Source organism: Protomyctophum bolini (genome assembly GCF_963924005.1).
Source record: "Protomyctophum bolini genome assembly, chromosome: 1".
Classification (NCBI taxonomy): domain Eukaryota; kingdom Metazoa; phylum Chordata; class Actinopteri; order Myctophiformes; family Myctophidae; genus Protomyctophum; species Protomyctophum bolini.
Genome location: NC_137862.1, coordinates 35,763,805 through 35,784,858, shown reverse-complemented (window position 1 = coordinate 35,784,858; position 21,054 = coordinate 35,763,805). Strand labels below are relative to the sequence as shown.

Sequence of the window (21,054 nt, the reverse complement as noted above, 5' to 3'; positions counted from 1 at the left end):
CACAGTTGGGCTTTCCAATCCATGACCACATTTCTCCTTACATGATCCTTGCTTGCAGCAAGTATCAGGTGGTGTGGAAAGCAAAAGGTCCCAGGTTTGATTCCCCGACACCGGCTATATTGTATGTCGAGGTGTCAATGACTTCCCTAACTCCAGTTACAGCATATGGACTATAGACAACGTATATGAAAAAGCTTTTCATAACACACAACACATTGTCACTCAACTCCCAAGATAATGTTTAACTGATTTGGTGAAGATTGGTGAAATTAAATTAAAAAAATGTTGGTCTGAGACAAGTATACGCAATTTTACATGTAGGCTTGTGTCGCATGTGTTTGTTTTGGAGTGATCGATAACATGCATTTCTTGATGCTCCAGTGATGTAACCTGGGGTCATTCAGTATCAGGCACCCTCACTCAGGCAACCCTGCCATGGCTGATCAGACATGGACTAAATCTGTCATAATGGTCCATAGGATAAGACAGACAGAAAGATAGACTTGTTGCTCTTCTGCCCGTTAACTGCTTTAATGGGGAGAATGGAATTAGATTAAAAAAAGTTCTGTGGTACAAAACAAATGCAAAAAACGGCAGCAGAGTGCAGGAACCTTAACTCTCACTTATGGATTGGGAAGAATATTTCGGGAGTGTGAACACAGACTAGGGTGAAAACATTGCTGTCCGGAAGAAACCAACTCCATTGTTTAAATAAATAAAGGCTATTGAACACCCTTTACGTTTGTGGGTTGGTTTTATATTGAACCAATGGAAAGTATTAAAAAGCGCTTCGACAAAAACCTAACTCTACTTGAGCTGGATGTTTTTTCATTTCCTGAAAAATGAACATTAGAGTTTAGGTGGTTTCTTCCAAACACTAGAGATATCTACATCCTGGGCTTCAGCCTGCCGAAGATAATGAGACAGATCTAATACTGTAGATATACAGTATTCTTCTGAGAATTCTGGTCTGTCTTACAAAATGATCATGCATTGTTTTATTTCAATTATTAAGCAAAATACAAAACAAGTTGTGTGCAGGAACACATTCATATTTACTTTTTTGAAAAATAAATACTATTAGCTATCATATACCATAGGATGTCTTAAGCAGAGCTTACTGCTTAGTATACATAGGCACTGAGTCATGGTGATCAAATCACTCGCTGGTTATGTCGATAGTATTGCATGTGGCCAGTAAAATGAAAGAGAAAGAGGCAGGCTTTGCTGTACCGCATACACTAATGTAACAGACTGCACCAAGCAGCATATTGTTTCTTGGCACTCGTTTCATGTCAAGGTAGTGTAATGGAGTGGTGTTAATCATAACTAAGACTTATATTTCATGTTGCTTGTCCAATCGTTTTAAATAAATAGACTACACAAGACTGCACCAAGCAGCATATTGTTTCTTGGCACTCATAGATCAAGGTAGTGTAATGGAGTGGTGATAATGATAACTAAGACGTATATTTCTTGTTTCTTGTCCAATAATTTTAAATAAATAGACTACACAAACACAAAAGGATGCACAACATATTGTGCTATACTGTACTGTACTGTACAAACAGTAAAACAAAAAAGCAAAATAATGCTTAATTTCAAACTCAGAAAGGTCTACATAGAACTAATAACACCCTTTTTGTGTTGAGCAGGTACATTATACTTATGTGCAAAACAATGATTGTCTGGTCAATGTCAGTTCAGTAACAAACCTCCAAAGTAGCATTCTTAATTCCCTTGATATTCTGAATCTGGCACATGTGTCAAGTTGTCCATACCCATTTCCGGTCAGCAGATGAACTGAACATACTGTAGTCTGAGTATTGTTGAGAAAGTTGGCATTATGATTAAAGCCAGCCATCCTTATTAAAGTGCCATTCTTATTGCCTCTTCTTTTGCCTTTAGATGTTTGTTGAGGTGGTTGTAATGATTGAATCAAATTTGTCCCCAATTTTGACAATATGCTGCAGTTGGGACATCAAACGTAATCCAGGAAAGGGAAGGACAAGCAGATGCGAGGGGCTTAGTGGAGCTGTGGGATTCTTCTTGTGAAGTGTTGAGTTTTAGTGTGTATCGTCTGGTGAGATTAAAGAGTGTCTGCCCACATGGTCAGTCTACAATGGCAGACAAGAAGGCCATAACAGCCACGCCACAACAGATGAGCAGGATGTCTGCCCACATGGTCAGTCTACAATGGCAGACAAGAAGGCCATAACAGCCACACCACAACAGATGAGCAGGATCTGTATTACGGAATGCCTGGAAAAACAGAATGTAATAAACATGTCTTGTTAAGCGTCCTTGGGTTTCATGAAAAGTTCTGTTTTGTCAAGTATCCTTGGGTTTCATGAAAATTGCTATACAAGTTAGCACACACACACACACACACACGAAACGGGAAAAGGGATGAGTTGCAAGTCGCGATTTGTGACCAATACAAATGGATCCACAACCCAAAAATGGGTAATAAAATAAATAAATATATACCTCCAACTGGACTCCTCTAGCAGGTCTGGCACCACATTCACCAAGGCTATATGCAGGAAACCTCCAGCGGTGAATGGCAATATCCACGCTGTCGCTTTTTCTATTTGAATAAAGATTGTAAGCTATATCGTATGTAGCAAATGTGGAACAGAAATTCAGTTTCTATGTAAATGTACTGACATTTCTACACTGAAAAATATTCAGTGCAAATGTCTTCACACACCTGGGACATGATGAATTCACGATACCAAAATCGCTGGCAAGTATTTAGCTTCACAAGTATTCATAAAGTTGATGCCTCATACAGATTCATGCCTTTATTAACTGACAAATACACCCAATACTGAATTTATCGCCGCCGCAGTATAATATTTGAAATATATGTGGATGTACTCATGAGACAAACAAGTTTGAAACAAATAAATATTTTGGGGTGAATTAATCGTGCAAAATAAATTCCCCTGTAAGAATCTTTGATGTATCCACTTCCAACTCTGAGGGCCCAATTATACACATGGTTTTTTCAGGTGGTATTGCTTAATTTGCTCAAACCGTGACCTCGTTATGCGCCCTTCATATTATGCAAGTTGTGCTGAACGCACGAACGAACTGCATATTTTAGCATTGGGGGAGTGTCCATATGTTAATTATATTCGCTATCGGCGATTATCAGTGGGGCACACAACCGGTGCACCAAGCGCGCATGCGTCGTCAAAATGTTGCCTGCGCGGTAGATCAAAGGCATGCCAGGCGCATTTGCGCCTGGCATGCTGAAACAGTTATGTGGAGAAATCTGACAGGCATTCAATAGGAACTCAAATTAAAATGTGATGTTAACGTCCTGTAAGTAGACTTAGAAATAAAACCAGTGTTGACCAATTATTACACGTTGCTCTTATTTTGAAGAGGAAGTCAGTGCACAGGAAGTCTGTTTCAGTTGTAAACAAGCTACTATGACACTTTCCCAAAGTTACCCGGTGCTCCTGCTAAAACACGCGACCATAATTATTTACACTATGAAAACCATGCATCTTGAACAACACTGGGATTACTTATACATGGAACCTGCAGCAGTAGGTGAGTAATTACTAATTATCTGTGTTGGACGTTTGTTTTGGTTTCAGTGGTTGAGCTGCTAACAAACGTCCTCCTGCTGCTTAACAACTAGCCTAGAAATATACTGTCTGTGAGCATCTTTATCTTTTGCATCTGCCCGTGTGGGCAGCATAACATTGTGGCAGAGTAGAAACGTCCATATCTAAATCAGTAACTATCAGTGCCAAGGACCCCCAAACTAAATGTGTAAAAAGTATAAAAACCTCCCTTGAGGTGGTATCCCATCTCACCTGTGCCTTTTGTTGACTGAGCACACAGAGCAACACAGGCTCCCAGCACCCCTACCAGGGCTGTGTACAGCTGCATCCGTGCAGCACTCCACCGGTCAAACCCAGCCCGCAGCAGGATGGCAAAGTCACCCACCTATAGCACATTTCACAAAGTCACCCACCTATAGCACATTTCACAAAGTCACCCACCTATAGCACATTTCACAAAGTCACCCACCTATAGCACATTTCACAAAGTCACCCACCTATAGGACATTTCACAAAGTCACCCACCTATAGCACATTTCACAAAGTCACCCACCTATAGGACATTTCACAAAGTCACCCACCTATAGCACATTTCACAAAGTCACCCACCTATAGCACATTTCACAAAGTCACCCACCTATAGCACATTTCACAAAGTCACCCACCTATAGCACATTTCACAAAGTCACCCACCTATAGGACATTTCACAAAGTCACCCACCTATAGCACATTTCACAAAGTCACCCACCTATAGCACATTTCACAAAGTCACCCACCTATAGCACATTTCACAAAGTCACCCACCTATAGCACATTTCACAAAGTCACCCACCTATAGGACATTTCACAAAGTCACCCACCTATAGGACATTTCACAAAGTCACCCACCTATAGGACATTTCACAATTTCTTCATGGAAAAACAGTGACTGACCACAATTATAATATGATCAGAATTCTGCTATGGCAGCGTAGAAATAAAGAAGTGGCAGTTAAATTATACAGGTTTTTAAATCCTAACATGACAATGAAAATGTTGTTACATTGCAGCTAAAAATGCAGGTAATCTCACCTCGTGGGGAATTTCATGGAGCAGTATGGCAAAGGTGGTGAGATACCCAACCTGCAACAATTAATTAATTACATCAGCTTTATTTATATACTGTAGCACATTTAAGAACATCAGCAGTTATCCCAAAGTGCTTTCCAATCAAGGATGACATGCAACCTGATGCATGACAGTGACAAGACAGGAGGTTATAAAGCATGGAGCATTCACACACAGCAAGAGAAAAGAGGTAGGTTTTTAGATCAATTATGTTTTTAGTATCTAATTATGGGGCAGGACTTAATGTGGGACAGGATTTGTTCAAACTATGTATTGTATAACATGAACTACAATTTAAAGCTGCTATAAACAATAATATGTCCCACATTTTAATGGCCCTTTTTTGGTATTCAGACAGCCAGCAATGGGTAGAACGTTCCCAACATTTTTATGTCTCTGTGACACATCTATAGGGGCCACAATCTGCATTCAAAGATTTTCCTAAAAGCTTTGTCATTGGTCAATTTGCCTGTCTGCTTCCTGATTGGTTATATTTGTCATTTTTGGACCAATGACAAAGCTTCTAGGAGCATCTTTGAATGCAGATTGGGGCCCCTAGATGTGTCACAGAGACTACATTTTTGGGGAGCGTTCTACCCATTGCTGGCTGTCTGAATACCAAAGAAAAATAATAATAATAATTACATTTTTGACATAATTATTGCTTATAGCAGCTTTAATGCACTACACATGGTCCACTAACTGCGTCACACTAGTTTAAACACAGCTTCACACTGTGCATGTACTGTAGTTGAAGTAAGATTGCATGTGATGTAAGCAGAAAATAGGAGTCATGTGTGTTTAAGACATCTAGGCAACTTCCTCTCTGGCACACTGCTCTGCAGTTCATGCTGTTAGCCTTATGCTTCTCCAGCTGGACTAGCTTCATACCACTAGCATAGTAAGCATATTAGATATAACTTAATGCAATGACTCCATGTTAATGTGAATCAGACACCGTTTGTAGTTCCAACACTGCATTATTATGTTTTAACCTTTAAAACAATGCTTGAGTTATACCATTATACTTTGGAATGAGCAATAATCTGTTCAGAACTCAGAGCCCTCATATGGTGTATCTTGTACTATTCCAAGAGACCTGTGCCAAACATGATACTCACAAGGCAGGCATTATCAGTGCCAATTCTGAATGTATGCCTCGCATACACTTAGTAATACAGCGTCCCTTTGTGGCCACTTTACATTTATTTTAGAATGCAAAATGATGCATGTGAAACTAATCCATATTGCCCTCAACATGAAGTAAAGCACACTTGTTGCTAGAGCTGACTGTAGAGTTGTGCCCTGTTGAAATTGGGATTATTCTATCAATTACTTTTTTGATTGATAGAATAATTGAGAAGCACAATATTTTACATATTAAAGGAATCGATTAACCATGCAAGGCGTTATGTTGTACTTTATCGCACAAGGGTATAGTCTTTTATACATACTGCCCTGTTAGTACGCACGTGAATGAACCTTGATCCATAGCGCACACCGGGTGACCAACGACCACTTTAGCCTGGTGCCCAACCCAAAGACCCGGACATCCAGACACATCTAACGAAGGAGGCAGCATCCCAGGGTTTTGTATCAATCTTCTTCTTCTTATTGTTGTTATTATTACGTTTTTATTTCTTATTTGTATTTATTTGTGTACTGTGTGTTTTCCCACCACCCCTATCCTGCCCTTTTCATGTCGCCCTAGACACTACTTCCCCCACCACAGAAATCCCTCAAATCTCATATACCCAGCTCGCTCACCCAGTCACCACATTGTGGTCGAGGGAGGCCTTTGGAACTGCCACGCAGCTACCAAAAAGGAAATGCCTGAATTTATCTCAGCCCACGCCACCCTCAAGTCTCTGCATTTCCTTGCTCTAACCGAAACCTGGATTACCCCTGATAACACTGCTACCCCCGCCGCCCTCTGTTTCACACACACTATAACATACAAACGAATTAGACCATTCCTCACCCAGGAGTCAGCCCAGCTCCTAATCAGGACAACAGTCTTGTCAAAACTTGACTATTGTAACGCCCTCCTTACTGGCCCACCGGCATGTGCACTTAAGCCCCTCCAACTGATCCAAAATGCCGCAGCTCGTTTGGTCTTCAACCAGCCAAAATTCCCACGCGTTTCCTCCCTTCTCCGCTCCCTCCATTGGCTCCCGGTCGCTGCCCGCACAGAATACAAAACTCTGATGCTGGCATTCAAAGCAACCAAAGGAATGGCTCCCCCATATCTCACAAGTATGATCGTACCCTACAAACCCTTCCGCTCACTCAGATCAGCCAACGCAGGGAAGCTGGAGGTACCTTCACTAAAAACCCCGGGACAACGCTCCACACGTCCCAAACTCTTCTCCCTTCTGGCTCAAAAACTATGGAATGCACTTCCCATCACAGTCAGAACTGCAGCCTCACTCCCAATCTTCCGCCATAGTCTGAAAACCCACCTCTTCAGACTCCACCATGGACCGTAGCACTTGCCCTAGCCTAGCCCCTTAGATAGCACTTTATGTAGACTTCGATAGTATTTTAGACAGACTTATAGCTTGTTACGTAGAGTAGACGGCACTAGATTTGCATTTTATGTAGTCATAGCACACATATATAATATAGTATAGTATGTATAGTTGACATAGATACTCCACTGTTACGTTCTTAGTTTATACATGATTCATGATAACTACTTTTTATATATGTGATGTATGTCATGCTTTTGTTTTTGCTTAATGTAAGTCGCTCTGGATCAAGAACGTCTGCTAAATGCCTAAATTGTAATTGTAGAATAGTGCAAATAGCTTATCTAGAAGCTCACCGCGTTGCATCGCAAGACATTGTGAGCCAATTGCTCCCGATGAGCATGTTGGTATGTCGTTTGCACAGAATTGTGGGATATACTACATTAACATAACCTACATTTGTGAGTGTGTGTGTGAATATATTGTATGTAATGTATGTTATAAAACAAAGCCAATAAAAATATTATTATTTTATATAAATGGCATAATAAAGGAGTAGGGGCTGCATTTTCACATTTCAGCAAAGTAACATTGTTCATATCTTTTTTTGTACAACAAACAGAAATGATTAGTTTTTTCAGACTGCTGGCAGCTAGTTATTTTTTAAATTAAAAGAAAAATCGCATCCGTGTAAACTGAGTGGTGCAACTCCGTGTGGGGGTCCGCGGAACTTCCAGACCCACTGGAACTCGCCCAGGGTGCCGACCCGGTTCCGGTGAGCCACCCCACGTCCGAAACGGTTGAGAAATGACAGAGTAAAGGTTTTATGGATTTTTAGCTGCGTTTCTCCATCGGTTTTCCGAAAAACACGTCCAGTGTGCAACCACCTTTACTGTGTGGGGAAATTACTGTAGCAGACAACACTCTCTCTCACACACAAGTAAGAGAGTGGTATTATCTCTCGCCCCGTCTCTCGCATGCATGCACGCTCCACATTGTAATTAGCAGGCAACAGTGCAACACTCTCTCTCTCTGGACACAGGGACGGACATTGCTGTTCCTTGGAGTGGCTGTACCACTCAAAAAAGGTAACAATTTATATTATATTAAAACTACCAGAAGTATACTTCATTAAACAGATAAAACAGTGGCTAACATAACATTAGCCATTAAGAGGGTTGCTGTGCTTGTGCATGAGCTGCGAACAGTTCAAGTTCATGAAAAGCTTCCTACCTTTCTCAGTCACAATTCTTTTCAGAGACCTTCACACAAAAATGTTGCCTTTGAATAGCTAATCATGCGGCAAGGCAGCAGGCAGCTGCCCTACATTTCTTGTCCACATCATTATGTGATGGACAAGACAATTGAGAAATATAAGAAAGAGTTTTAGATCCTGTGTTCTTACCTTTTTGCTGACCATAAAACTCCCAGCCACAGCCAGCCCATGGGTGAAGTTGTCAATGCAGTTTGCCAGTAGGTTTAAGTAACCACTTGTCTGCAATATATGAAATATGTTAAGCACAACCTTTTATTTATTTAGACACAACTAGTGATTTCAACATTTTGAAGAACTCATGTAGGCAATATGCTATTAATTTATAACTAGCTACTTCATGGCTCCTAAGCTAAATAATTTCCCTGATACTTTAGGATGGTGGCCAAAACTGGGGTAGAGGCATGGAAAACAGACACCTTTCCAGGGCAGTTAATTGAACCTGTGACCTTCTAAGTGGCCCTGAGCAAGACACTTAACCCCTTAACACTTAACAAGACACATAACTTAACCCCTAACTGCTCCCAGAGTACCACACTAATGGCTCCTAATATTTTAGGGTGTGTAAATGGAGGACAAATTTCCAGTTCCCAGTATGTGCAGATATACAAAAATATACAAAAGGAGTGGGGACCACCTTACTGTAATTTATTAGGATATTATGATTATACAACACTTATCTAATCAAATGACTGTTTAGCTAAAGTTGAATTATTCATGCTAAATCATATCATCACTATATGGATCAGTGGGAACATGGATTGAGAATTACAAGCAGATGTAAGCAGTAAAAGCACCCCCCCCCCCCCTTTCCTATTGGAGATATTAGACTTCTACTGTTATACACATATGACATTTTCCAACCTACTGTAGGCCTATATTCAATTCTGAATAAGACTTGAATTCTTAAATTAAATTGATACATTTAAGAACTAAACATAACCCTGGCAGAATTTCTAATTCAAAACCAATGCTGAGCTGTATAACAAAGGTCGAAGGCTCTAACATGTCTGACCCAATTCTACTTGCTAATTAAGTCATGACATGCTGTTGGTTGCTTAACATTTCCCCCGCTGTGCTTTTAAAGGCCCTGGAATCAAAATGCACCAGTTATTCCCATTTATTTTTGGAACAGATGGTCTTTCTTCCTCTGAGCTCTCTTGCAACAGACTTTGTGTGTCCAGTATACTTTCTTTCCCATGATATAGTTTCATTTGTTTGCCACCTCGACAGCTGGCTTCCACAATACCTTGATTTTCTCTGATCCTTCCTTCAGGGAGTGCTGTGGCTTTGAGCCATTCCGTGTCTCTGAGTGGTTTCCATTCTTCACTGCTGAGTTTGATGGTGTCTGTAAAAAGAATAATCAAATGAAAGGTTTTGTCATTCAGGATGGCAAGGCAATCACTATAATCTATGTTATTAGGCAATGACTGCGTCACAGTTTAACACATTAAAATTAAAGGCTACTATTTGTAGGTGAATTAGATCAGCGTTAGGGAGCTTGTGCCTTAATTTTGTATTTGCAGAAGCATGAAAGGAATTTGTTCCTTCTGTGTAATCTGCAAAGTCACACTAAAATTAAAGGTAATTAAGTGTAACACTGGGGAAAAGGGGAAAAACTGGAACAAAGGAATAATTTCTCTTAGATTAAAGGCCCTGCCACTGAAAGACAGATTGTTTACAATTACAAATTACTGTAGCCACACTGAAAAATGGAGGTGTCAAAACCTGTTAATGCATTTTTCAGAGCACAATTCAAATTTCTAGCATTGACCCTCCAATGTAAAAGCTGACGTGTTGCACATTTGAAACACATTGTGAGCTTGTCAGCTTGTTGATCTGCTAGTTTCTATAATTTAGCCTTTCTATTCAAAACCTTTCTCTTTCTTTCTTTTTTAAATAAATGATTATTGGTAAATCAATACGTTTGCTTAACTCTTGTACGCCATGTCATATGCAGTGATATGCCATCATTCCATTCCTCCTTTCATTCATCCTAAACATCCCAAACACAAGCCATGATCCTTGGTTTGCATGTTTTGAATATAAAATAAAATACCTGGTCACCTCATCTATTCTCCTTTTTCCGAGAAGGGTCAACTTCCCCGTTTTCTCATTCAAAAACCACTTTAAGTGGAGGGGGAAATAGCCTGCTGTCCACTGGATGTCATCAAGAGATGTTTGTTCCATTTTCTGTGACAGTTTGACTGCTGATCATGACATTTTTTTTGTTTTCATTGTTTAATTCAATGTTTTTGTTAACTTTTAAGAGATACATGGTTTCCATCGGACACAGTAGGATACAGTAGTACACAGTTTGGATCACGTGACCGGGAAAAAAATCTGTCACACTGGCTTCATAGGGCTGATGGGAAATTGAGGTGCAATGCAAAGTCAATGAGGGGCAATGGCAGCACCTGTGTCTCCCAGTTCCAGTTCCCAGTTCAGTTGGAATATATTTAGGCAGATTTTAGTGAAACGGACTTACATTAGTGCCCGGTTGACTCTTCAAAGGTTAGTGAAATACTCAGCAGTGAAGGTTATTTCACGATTTCAATTCTCCACAGTCTAAACTAAAGGTCCTTGCAGACTACTGCCCATTTGGATTTTTAGCTGCGTTTTTCCGTCGGTTTTCCGAAACACGCGTCCAGTGTGCAACCACCTTAAGTGTTACAGTAAGTATGAGGAAGTAATAAAGTGTGATCAACTTTAAGAACAATTCACCCTACAGGCTAAAGTGTGTGAGATGGGAGCTTGATGAAAGTTCAGCTTTGATCATCAATTCTAAATTACTTTAGAAGTCAAATCAAAGCATATAAGCAATAATAAACACACACACACACACACACACACACACACACACACACACACACACACACACACACACACACACACACACGATTTCAGAAGAGTAACAGACTACAACAACCCCCTCTGAGCGTTACACTACGGTCCTCGTATATCCCTTGCAATACAATAAAATAAGGTCAAATAAAGAAAAAAAATTAAAGAAAGAAAATCACAAAAATCCAATTTCCAAATGTTTGAAGAATAGTCTCACAGCACACCTCTGTCTGTTTGCTGAGCATACACTTGCAAGCAGTCTGAAGAGGGTACACCAGATGCCTAACCCCAGTTCTATAAATAGATGGTACGCTGATTCGCTGAATGAGCCCAGACATGGATGTCAGTCTTGGCACTACAAGGATGAGATACAGGCTGGGTACCGTACCGCGCCTCCTATCGTGTGCAATCAGCATTGTAGAAAGTTTGTATGGCCTCCTGGTGGCGCTCTAATAGGGCATTGTTAAAAGGGTGGCATTTATTCCTCAACATAGTGTGAATGCGAGCAAAGTTTCACAGCAATCAGACGCTGCGTTCATGATTTGCTGCATTTATGGGCCACTCCTGCAAACTTGAGATCTTAGCCAATCAGGATGTAGATTATAAATCAAACAAATCTGTCTTGATCATCATGTGTACCGATTTGCATGAAGATTAGATTGGATTCAATCTGAAGGAGCAATAATCAAAACATGTGAAAATCGGCCTGTTATAGCACCACCATGAGGCTGATGTCAGCCTAGTAGGAATGTGTGTGCAACCTTTCACAGAAATAGTGTACCGATTTGCGTGATTTTTGGACAAAAGACATTCAAATCCACACTACAGCAACCTTACCCCAGGGAACAAAAAAAATCCCTAACATTACTGATATCATTGGTCCAGAAACAAGTACAAAGGAGGACTACTCCTGACATTGTCCACACAAAAGAAGGGATGTGGAAACGGGTATTCCAGACACCTCAGACTGTCTTATGGCACAACACATGTCTAATCTGTTACATAATGATGTACACTGACAGACAGGAATACAATAGCCTCAACACTCATTGAGTTTAATGGCTCTGTGTTTTTTCAGATGATCTCCATATAAGGCATTTAAAAAGTCTTAGGGTCTACACTCTGAGTCTACAGCACCATTTGTCGTTCCCTGGTAGCACTAGCAGAGGACAAATGTTTTACTTGCCTCTGTTCTTTTGGGATTGTCCACATCTCTTCTTGGTTAGGAGACTCTTATCACCATGAAATGAATCCTCGTTAGGACAACTTGTATTCCATAGGATTGAATTGAAAGGAAATTAGGCCCATCACAAGACTTACGGTGGGATTCAAATTGGAGTTTGTCACTGGAGATAGTACAGGGTCCTTAAGACTGTCCTGGTCAGGGAACATCTTCTCCAGCAGTAAGAAGGACAGTAGGCCAATGATGACCCACAGGCCCTGGTTCATGTACTGCTGGTGGTCACTACCAGCTGGAACAGAAGGATACATGGAGTACAGAAACAGATTGGGAGACAACATGCATAACGTTGCTATCAGGCAGAAACCAAACCCCTTACCTCCATATTTACTACAAGAGCGAAAAAGTAGCCAAAATAGCAAATCTACAAGGTCCCAACACATGTAGATCAACTATTTAAAAAAGAAAATCACGCCTGTGTGGAGTGAGCAGTGCAACTCCGGCCCGGTTCCGGCGAGCCGCCCTGTGTCCGAAACGGTGAGAACTGACAGAGTTACTGTGTGGGGTTCTCCGCAACATTCCAGACCCCCAGGAACGTGCCAGGGGGAGGCCCGGTTACACACACACACACACACACACACAAACAGAAAGTGTGTCTGTGGGTTTTAGATTTTTCCCATGTCCTTAAAAAGGTAACAGTTTTGGACATACAAGGTTTCTGCACGACAGAGAACTGCAGACTCTCTTCAGACTCCACCTTAGCCCGTAGCACTTGCACCTAGCCTCGACAACCTTGCAGGCTTATGCAACACTAAAATTATAATTGTGATAATTATTGACCTGACATTCTATAGTGTTTCAATGTACATATTATTGATTTACTAGGTTCTTGGTTTACTTATGATGGTTATGGATTACTATTTCTATGCATTTGATGTATTGTCTTACTATACATAAAGGTACTTATAGTACCTTACTATACTGTATATTGCTCTGGATTAAGAGCGTCTGCTGAATGCCTAAATTGGGAAGTGGAATACTATGAGCTCTGAGGAAAGTTCCAACAAAAATCATTCTTATACACCAGGTGTGAAGAAACTCGGGTACAAATACAATTGATTTCTCAACAACAAAACTCAATCGTGTTGGATGTCTCACCTGAGCTGCCAGATAGGGCCCAAGCCTCTGGGAGGAGGTGGAGGAACACATCACCTAGCAGGCCTCCAATAGCAAAGCTCAGTAGCTGCTTCAACTTCTGGCATCCAGCTGAGCAACATACAAGTTGAAAACAAAGCAGAGCATGTTTATTCTGAACCTGCTTTATTCACTTGCTTCAGTTGATCTTCCCTTTTCAACTTAAGACCATGATAAAAATAGGATTAGTTTAAGACTTCTCTAAAGTTTGTGACACCCACAGCTACAACAACAATCTGGTACTACCCATAGAACAACAAACATGGGGAAATTCTTATTCTACCACCTGGAATGCCCTGACACCATCCATTAAACATGTGAATCACTGGTTTCTTTCCAAACTTGCCAGAGAAACTATCAGGAGACCACAAATGGAGGTAAATGCAATTGTCAAAAGAAAGACTGTCATTCACTGCTGACTCACTCACTGCTGACATTTTCCCCATTTGTACATAGTGTTTTTGTATTTGTTGATTGCATGTATGAGTGTTATTTTTTATGCTATGTTCATGAATTGAATACATATATAGGACAACAATGGAAACAACTGTTATCCTTTTAGCCTTAATGTCTGACTGTACCTGTGCTGTACATTCTTGAATAATAATGTATTCAATTAATGAGGTTTATGGAATTAAAATGTACATCATTTTAAGGGGCCTTCTTCCACCAGAACATGATAATTTAATATCTTCATATAGAAAATGATTATTTAAGTATTCCACAGAAACTCTGTTTATGAATTCCTTTGGTACAGTAACTGACTAACCTCAGGGTTAGGACTGCCCTAGAAAACCCATAGCGTGACATACAAATGTGGGAGGCTGTATTACAGTGGGTGGGGCAACCCAAGAGACCAGTGTTCAGGTTAACCTCAATGCATAGCAAGTGACTCCCCCAATAAAAAATGGAAGCCCGGGTGGCTCATAATTCATAACCAGAGTACATCCTGGTTTTTGCTAAATCCAGTCACAGTTGATGGGAGAGTGCAGACCAGAACAGAATATTTCCAGATGCAGAACTGATGATTGGTGTGCCCAATTCATCCAGATCCTGATGTCACTGCTATTACTGATGTGTCATGAAGGTTAGGGATTATGGTGAGCAGCTTAAATTATAGGACAGTACACACTACACAGTAGGTCATCCAATTTTTGGATTTTGGGGTCTGATTTGTTGTCCTCGTGATCAACCAATAGTCAGCCATTATTATTTCTTCCACTGGGATTATTAAAACATAAGAGACCTGCCTGACCACTGCATCTCATCGAGTGTTTGTGTAACCAGTGGCTACTACTGACAGCCACTGGTTATATTAAAAAAAGCCATTTTTAAGTCTACTAGAGTAACAATCCGAGATTTATGGATTTTGGGGTCTGATTTTTGGGGTCCGATTTGTTGTCCTCGTGATCAGCCAATAGTCAGCTATTATTATTTCTTCCACTGGGATTATGAAAACATAAGAGACCTGCCTGACCACTGCATCTCATCATAAATAACAAACAATGCAATTGAGAAAAGACAATGCAAAAAATATTTGAATAACATGAACTGTCAAATTATTGCACATACTGTAAGGTAGTTGAATAGTCTTCTTCAGATGTGTAAAGCAGTTATCCTTATTGTTCAATTTTCCATTGTGAATTATATTTACAAAAACAAAATCTTAAAATAATGCAAAACGTAATGTTTTGAAGAAAAATAGACAATGTTTTTTTTCTTCTTGTATTGTCTGTCAGGCCGAAGGAGTGTCCGTCTGTCCATCGCCGGCACCGTTGGACCGATCGTTGTGAAATTGTGCATGCACACTCCCTGGAGGCCAGAGTAGAACCAGTAGCTCACATTTTTCTCATCAGCGCCACTACTAGGCTGATTTTTGCTAAACACATTTTTGGCAATTTCTCCTACTGATTTTGTCCAAAAATCATGCAAATCGGTTCACATCCTCTAGTCATGTGATCAAGACGGATATGTGTGATTTTCATATTCCATTCTGATCGGCTAAGATTGACTTACAAAGTTTGCAGGAGTGGTCCGTTTTGAACACAAATGCCTCAAATCATGAACGATTGCCGCAAATCTTTGCACACATTCCCACTAGAGTGACTAGACCAAGAAAGAAATGCCACCCTGATGTGGTGCTATAACAGGCCAATTTGCGGATTTTTTCGATTGGTGTGAAACTTTGTATGCACACCCCCTAGAGGCCAAGGAAAAACCTCTGCCCTGCATTTTTCAGTATAGCGCCACCAGGAGGCAGAATTTTGTAAATGTTTGTTTTATTACTCCTACAGATTTTGTCCAAACATCACGCAAATCGGTACACATTATCTCATGACGGATGTAAGATTTTTAATATTTCATTCTGATTGGCATTTAGATTGCCATCTAAATATATGTCTGTGGCTGTGCAATAACTTAATCAACCTTAATCCCTCATCTTCTACATATTCAATTCACCTCTATTATGACTGAATTCTGAACATTGCTGACCCACAACAACCTACCTGACCTGACAGAGACCTGTGGTCTGAGGAGTACTTTTTCTAGTAGTATCATTCGTTTTATCAGAGAAAACAAAACGTTGTTTATATTTATTTGTTATGGGGGTTTTTTTAAAGAAAGAAAAATCACACCCGTGTGAAGAAGTGATGGGCGCTCTTATCATTGTACATCAAGATTCATCATACATTATCTCATTCCGGCCAATCAGAATTTGCGTCCTCACCTTCGTCTTCAATGTTTGTTTACACAAACACTCAAAATTGTACATTAATTGTCAATGGCATTTCATGTTTGTGTTAGGACAAAGTTTGTGTTTATACACACACTAAAAGCTGATTTTTTGAGAGGCTATCGCCCCTCAAAAAAAGGATTCTCCAAAAATCGGGATTGGACCCAAAATGTCATCCATTGGGCTCTATGCAATATGTATGTCTCACAGGCGGCATGTGTAAAGCGGAGGGGGTGCAGGTTAGTTCCAGATGACTAAATGTATGTAGACATTCTTTCCACTCCTATCTTAGGACATACTGTAGGTGGCGCTGGAATATTTTTTCCATCTAAGAGGACAACACACAAGACTCTGACTCATCTGACTCATTGGCTACTCTTCATCTGTGTTTTCTATGGCAGCATAACAACTCACGCTACAGAAGTCCAGAGATCTACAGGGCATGTCTCGTGTTTTTGAGGGGCGCTGTTTATTTTGTAAACGCCATTGACAAATGTACAACTCATTACGTCATATTGTCTCTTTATTGTTAACGGCGTTTAATGTTTGTGTTTGCACCGTTTGTTTAACATCACCAAATCAACATGAGTTAGACTTTAATATATTAGCGCCCCTCACTTCACATGGGTGTGATTTTTTAATCTCATCACCGGGCATCCCTAATTTGGGCATATGACTCTCCGAGACCTCTATTATGAGATGCAGATTTATCCAAAGCCTAAAATTTAGTGTCTGTGTCTAGGAGGGATATGTGAAAACAACCACTGAAATTGTATAAGCTGACAATAAAAAATATATATAAATATAAGTTATCGGTGTGTGTGTGTATATATATATATATATATATATATATATACACTTAGTGTGAGCTTCAAGATTGGATATTTTTTAAATAACTACATTTTCCCCATAACATTCTCCCCCTACAGTACCTTCCGTTTTCAGGGCTGCTCCAGCTTCAATGGGGATGATGAGCAGGGGGAAAATCCCACTGAGTCCTATTATGACCGACCCGACCAGGGAGCACAGCCAGACGTCAGAGGGATCACTGGTAAGAAAATCTGCTGCTGCCTGGAACCCGAACATGCCATGGCCTGGTCCTGCAGCAGTGTCTGTGGCATGAGCCATGGCTGTCTGGGAAATCTTATGAGCGCTTGATGCCCCCCTGGACGTCACCACCAGCAGGCCAACAACAACGAACACAGCAGCTAGAGCCCAGCTGGGCCGACCAAAGCCTCCTCTCATCCGTTCCACGGTCCAAAGAGCACTTGCAAAGGATGATGCTGCAAGACAGGTCAAAAGTTAATGAAAACAGGGGCCGTAATACCAATTACAGCCGATCTAATCTTGCTCTTGTAGGTCAATCGAATAATGCAGAAGTAGTTTTTTCATATAGGCCTACATAGCTCTGCTGTCTGGAAGAAACCACCTAACTGTACATTTTTCAGAAAATGAAAAAAAAAAATCCATCTCAAGTAGAGTAAGGAGGTTTTTGTCGAAGCACTTTTTAATAGTTTTCATTGGTTAAATATATTTTCACACAGGCGTAAATGGTGTTCAATAGCATTGATTTATGAAAAAGAAAGATGGTGGAGTTAGCTGGTTTGGAAGATAGTTTGAGGATCCAGTGGAGTTAGGATGTTTTGGCTGATGCACATTTGAATACTTTCCATTTTGTTTGTTTTACATCACCTAATCAACATGAGTTAGACTTTAATATATTAGCGCCCCTTACTTCACACAGGTGTGATTTTCCCATTCATTATGTAATTTGTAATCGAGGATTCGAGGCAAAGTTTGTCCTTAACTAGGCCTGATCCAGTGCATAGAGACCAGTCTATGATAGAGACTCGCTATAAGCGACCAGGGCTAGTCCTTAACCAAAGGAGAACAGAGAGACTCTTTTCATCATGTCAAGGGCAGGGCTACTATACTGACAGCCACTGGTTATATTTTTTAAAAAAATCAATTTTAAGTCAACTAAAGTAACAATCCGAGATTTGACTTTGAGACTTAAATCCTGAAGTGATTACTTGTTATGGTCATTATATCATTGTTAAAGAAAATGCATGTGTGAGAGTGCATGAGTCAATACCAATAGGCTGATGAAATGCAACACTTTTTGCTCCTGGTCTTGCAGTTGTCCCTTTGAACTTTCCATGCTTTTAAGCTAGCTCTGGTACTTTTAAGCAAATACCGGTTAATTCCTACCAATAAGCAACATTTTCGAAGCACAATTTAACTGTGTGCATCTACTTAAGTTAAATCTAGGTAAAACATCCTTGACGAAATAAATATAATCACGTTTCGACTTTCGAATACAACGAAACGTTTGGCTGTTTGTTTTAAAAAGGCAAATATCAGCATGTAAAGTGTGGCAACGGATAACTGAAAGAAATCAACAAAAGTTAGCTAACATCAGAGAGCCATGTAGACACTTTAGTTTATGCAGACAGGCTAAAATAGCTACTGTCGAGTGTAGACTATCACACAAGCAATCACTGCAAACGCAGATAGCCTACTACAAACAAGCCAAAGAGTGGGAATGTGGTGGATTAAACACGAATACACTACATACATGGATATTGCGCATACATGTGGCAAATGTTTTTCTAACCTTCAGATTTAGGCAGTCTTTGCACCACCGCTGTGTCCCTGCCATCCAGTCCAGGGTTTGGTCTCCTCTATACGCTCCCAGCAGCAGGCGTCCAAACAGCGCTTCTGTTTCTGCACGCACTCACCAAAGCAAACAGCCACGTATCATGGTCCAGCATTGGGGGGGGGGGGGACTCGGGGAGGAAGCAGGAGAAGACTCGAGAAGACTACACTGGGATCAATTATCTTAGCAACTTGCAGATCCGGCCTAGAGCGGACACGGAAACGGTACGTGTGTGTGCATGAATGTGTGAGTGTAATTTATACCGGATAAAGTAGGCGGTCTCTAGGCCGGATCAGCGCAATGAGCAGTAAATGGAAACCAGGCTTTTCCACAGAGTACTGCGGAAAGCCTGGTGATGATGCGAGTTTGGGAGAAGACCGTCGAGATGGAAATCCCGCCCAGTCATGGTTCCTGCTTCCAGCCCGCTCAGTTCCCGTTTAGGTTGGTGTAAAAGAGAGAAGTCTGCAACTCCATTTAGCTGGGGACCACCTGGAACCCCCTCAAGGACCACTGGTGGTCCCTGGGCCACTGGTTGAAAACCACTGGTGTGTGTGTATATATAATAAAAAATCACTCCCGTGTGACGTAAGGGGTGCTCTTATCATTATGCATCATCTCATGAACAACTGAATTTATGTGTTTGGTTGGTTAAATTTATGTCATATTTGGCGGACATTTGACCTAATTTTTCCTTTCATTGTCAATGGCGAATATGAGACGTGTGGGGACAAGAGGTAATTTGGTGGACATTTGACCTAATTTCTCCTTCCACTGTCAATGGCAAATATTGAGACGTGTGGGGACAAGATTTAGGTCATATTTGGCGGACATTTGACCTAATTTCTAATTTCTCCTTTCACTGTCAATGGCAAATATTGGTTCCAAACTATAGCTGGCGACCCCGACTGGAACTCCCTCAAGGACGCCTGGGGGTCCCCGGACCCCACTTTGGGAACCACTGGCGTAGATGACCAATTAATTATAAGAACATTGAACATCATTAAATGTAATTCTCATAAGCCGATATTGAGCTCACCTTCAGTAGTTTGTGGATGTTATTCTTTGTCCTTGGAGCGTTGTCTTCAACTTCTCTGAGGTTCTGGATGGATACCTGACCAACTGCAGCTGATCCTGCATTATAGGATCCTATAATGCAGGATGAAACCCCAATTATACGAGTCCTATCGATAGGACTCGTATAATTGGGGTTTCATCATATTGGATTCATTGCAAACAGACCACTAGGGGGTGAGCCAAACTCGTTTTTAGCCCAATAAGTATTTTTTTGTTGTTGCAAAACTAATGCTTGGAAAGGTTTGACATGTCACATGCTACATAAAGCATGATGACATTTTTAATATGTTGCCTTCTATAGGTTGTTAATATGGTATGGTCACATATGCCAATTATGAAAATTGCTCAACATATGCAAGTTAGCAGTTCCTACATGCTGGGGACCCATACTCAACATTTCTAACATAAAACCTTGGTGTACTACTCAACATGTCTGGGTTCACAATGGGGCTCTACATGGGCTGGCAAGTAGACTGTAATATACGTGATAGGTGAATAGGTAAAATTGTAATTAATATATTATCACCATGAAACTTCCCCAGTTGATTACTTACACAAAGACAATGATTTATTGTATTACACATTTTCTGAAATTGTACATTTAAATATGTAAATTATGCATTATGTAGGAAATATATGCAAAACATTGAAAATGTGAAAATGCTACTAGGCTACTGTGGATGTGTTTTTACCATATATGAATTTATTGACAATTTTATATAAGTATGGTTTTGCCCAATCAATTCATAATTAAGTTCCAATTTTGGAGGTCTGGTTTATGGACTAAAAACTGGTTCTGAACTGAACCGGTTTCCAACCCAAGTCCCAAGTGCACGATTTCCCCCTCAGCCAACCCTATTTTACACATTATTTGTTGGGGGTATCTCTTACCCATGGTCAGTGATCTGTTTCACTATCAAATCACTGCCTATA

The 21,054-nt window shown here is 40.5% G+C and overlaps 1 protein-coding gene across 1 annotated transcript; it reads right to left on the bottom strand.

The window, feature by feature from the left end:
• Positions 1-971: 971 nt before the first annotated feature.
• Positions 972-19,146, bottom strand: slc39a13 (solute carrier family 39 member 13). The gene is made up of 10 exons (XM_080768995.1): positions 19,006-19,146; positions 17,321-17,671; positions 13,619-13,726; positions 12,601-12,752; positions 9,686-9,784; positions 8,569-8,658; positions 4,657-4,707; positions 3,837-3,969; positions 2,491-2,590; positions 972-2,262 (listed from the first exon to the last, which is right to left on the bottom strand). The coding sequence occupies exons 2-10, from the start codon at positions 17,631-17,633 to the stop codon at positions 2,187-2,189; spliced, it is 1,122 nt and encodes a 373-aa protein (XP_080625121.1). The 5' UTR covers positions 17,634-17,671; positions 19,006-19,146; the 3' UTR covers positions 972-2,186.
• Positions 19,147-21,054: the final 1,908 nt, after the last annotated feature.

Bases quoted from the DNA above. Each gene is read 5' to 3' on its own strand.
- slc39a13 (XM_080768995.1), bottom strand. From the start codon at position 17,633: ATGAGAGGAGGCTTTGGTCGGCCCAGCTGGGCTCTAGCTGCTGTGTTC. The intron at 9,785-12,600 runs GTAAGTCTTGTG...TTCTTTTTACAG, and splicing joins ACTCCAATTTGAATCCCACC to ACACCATCAAACTCAGCAGT. The intron at 4,708-8,568 runs GTAAGAACACAG...TAATTGTTGCAG, and splicing joins GTTTTATGGTCAGCAAAAAG to GTTGGGTATCTCACCACCTT.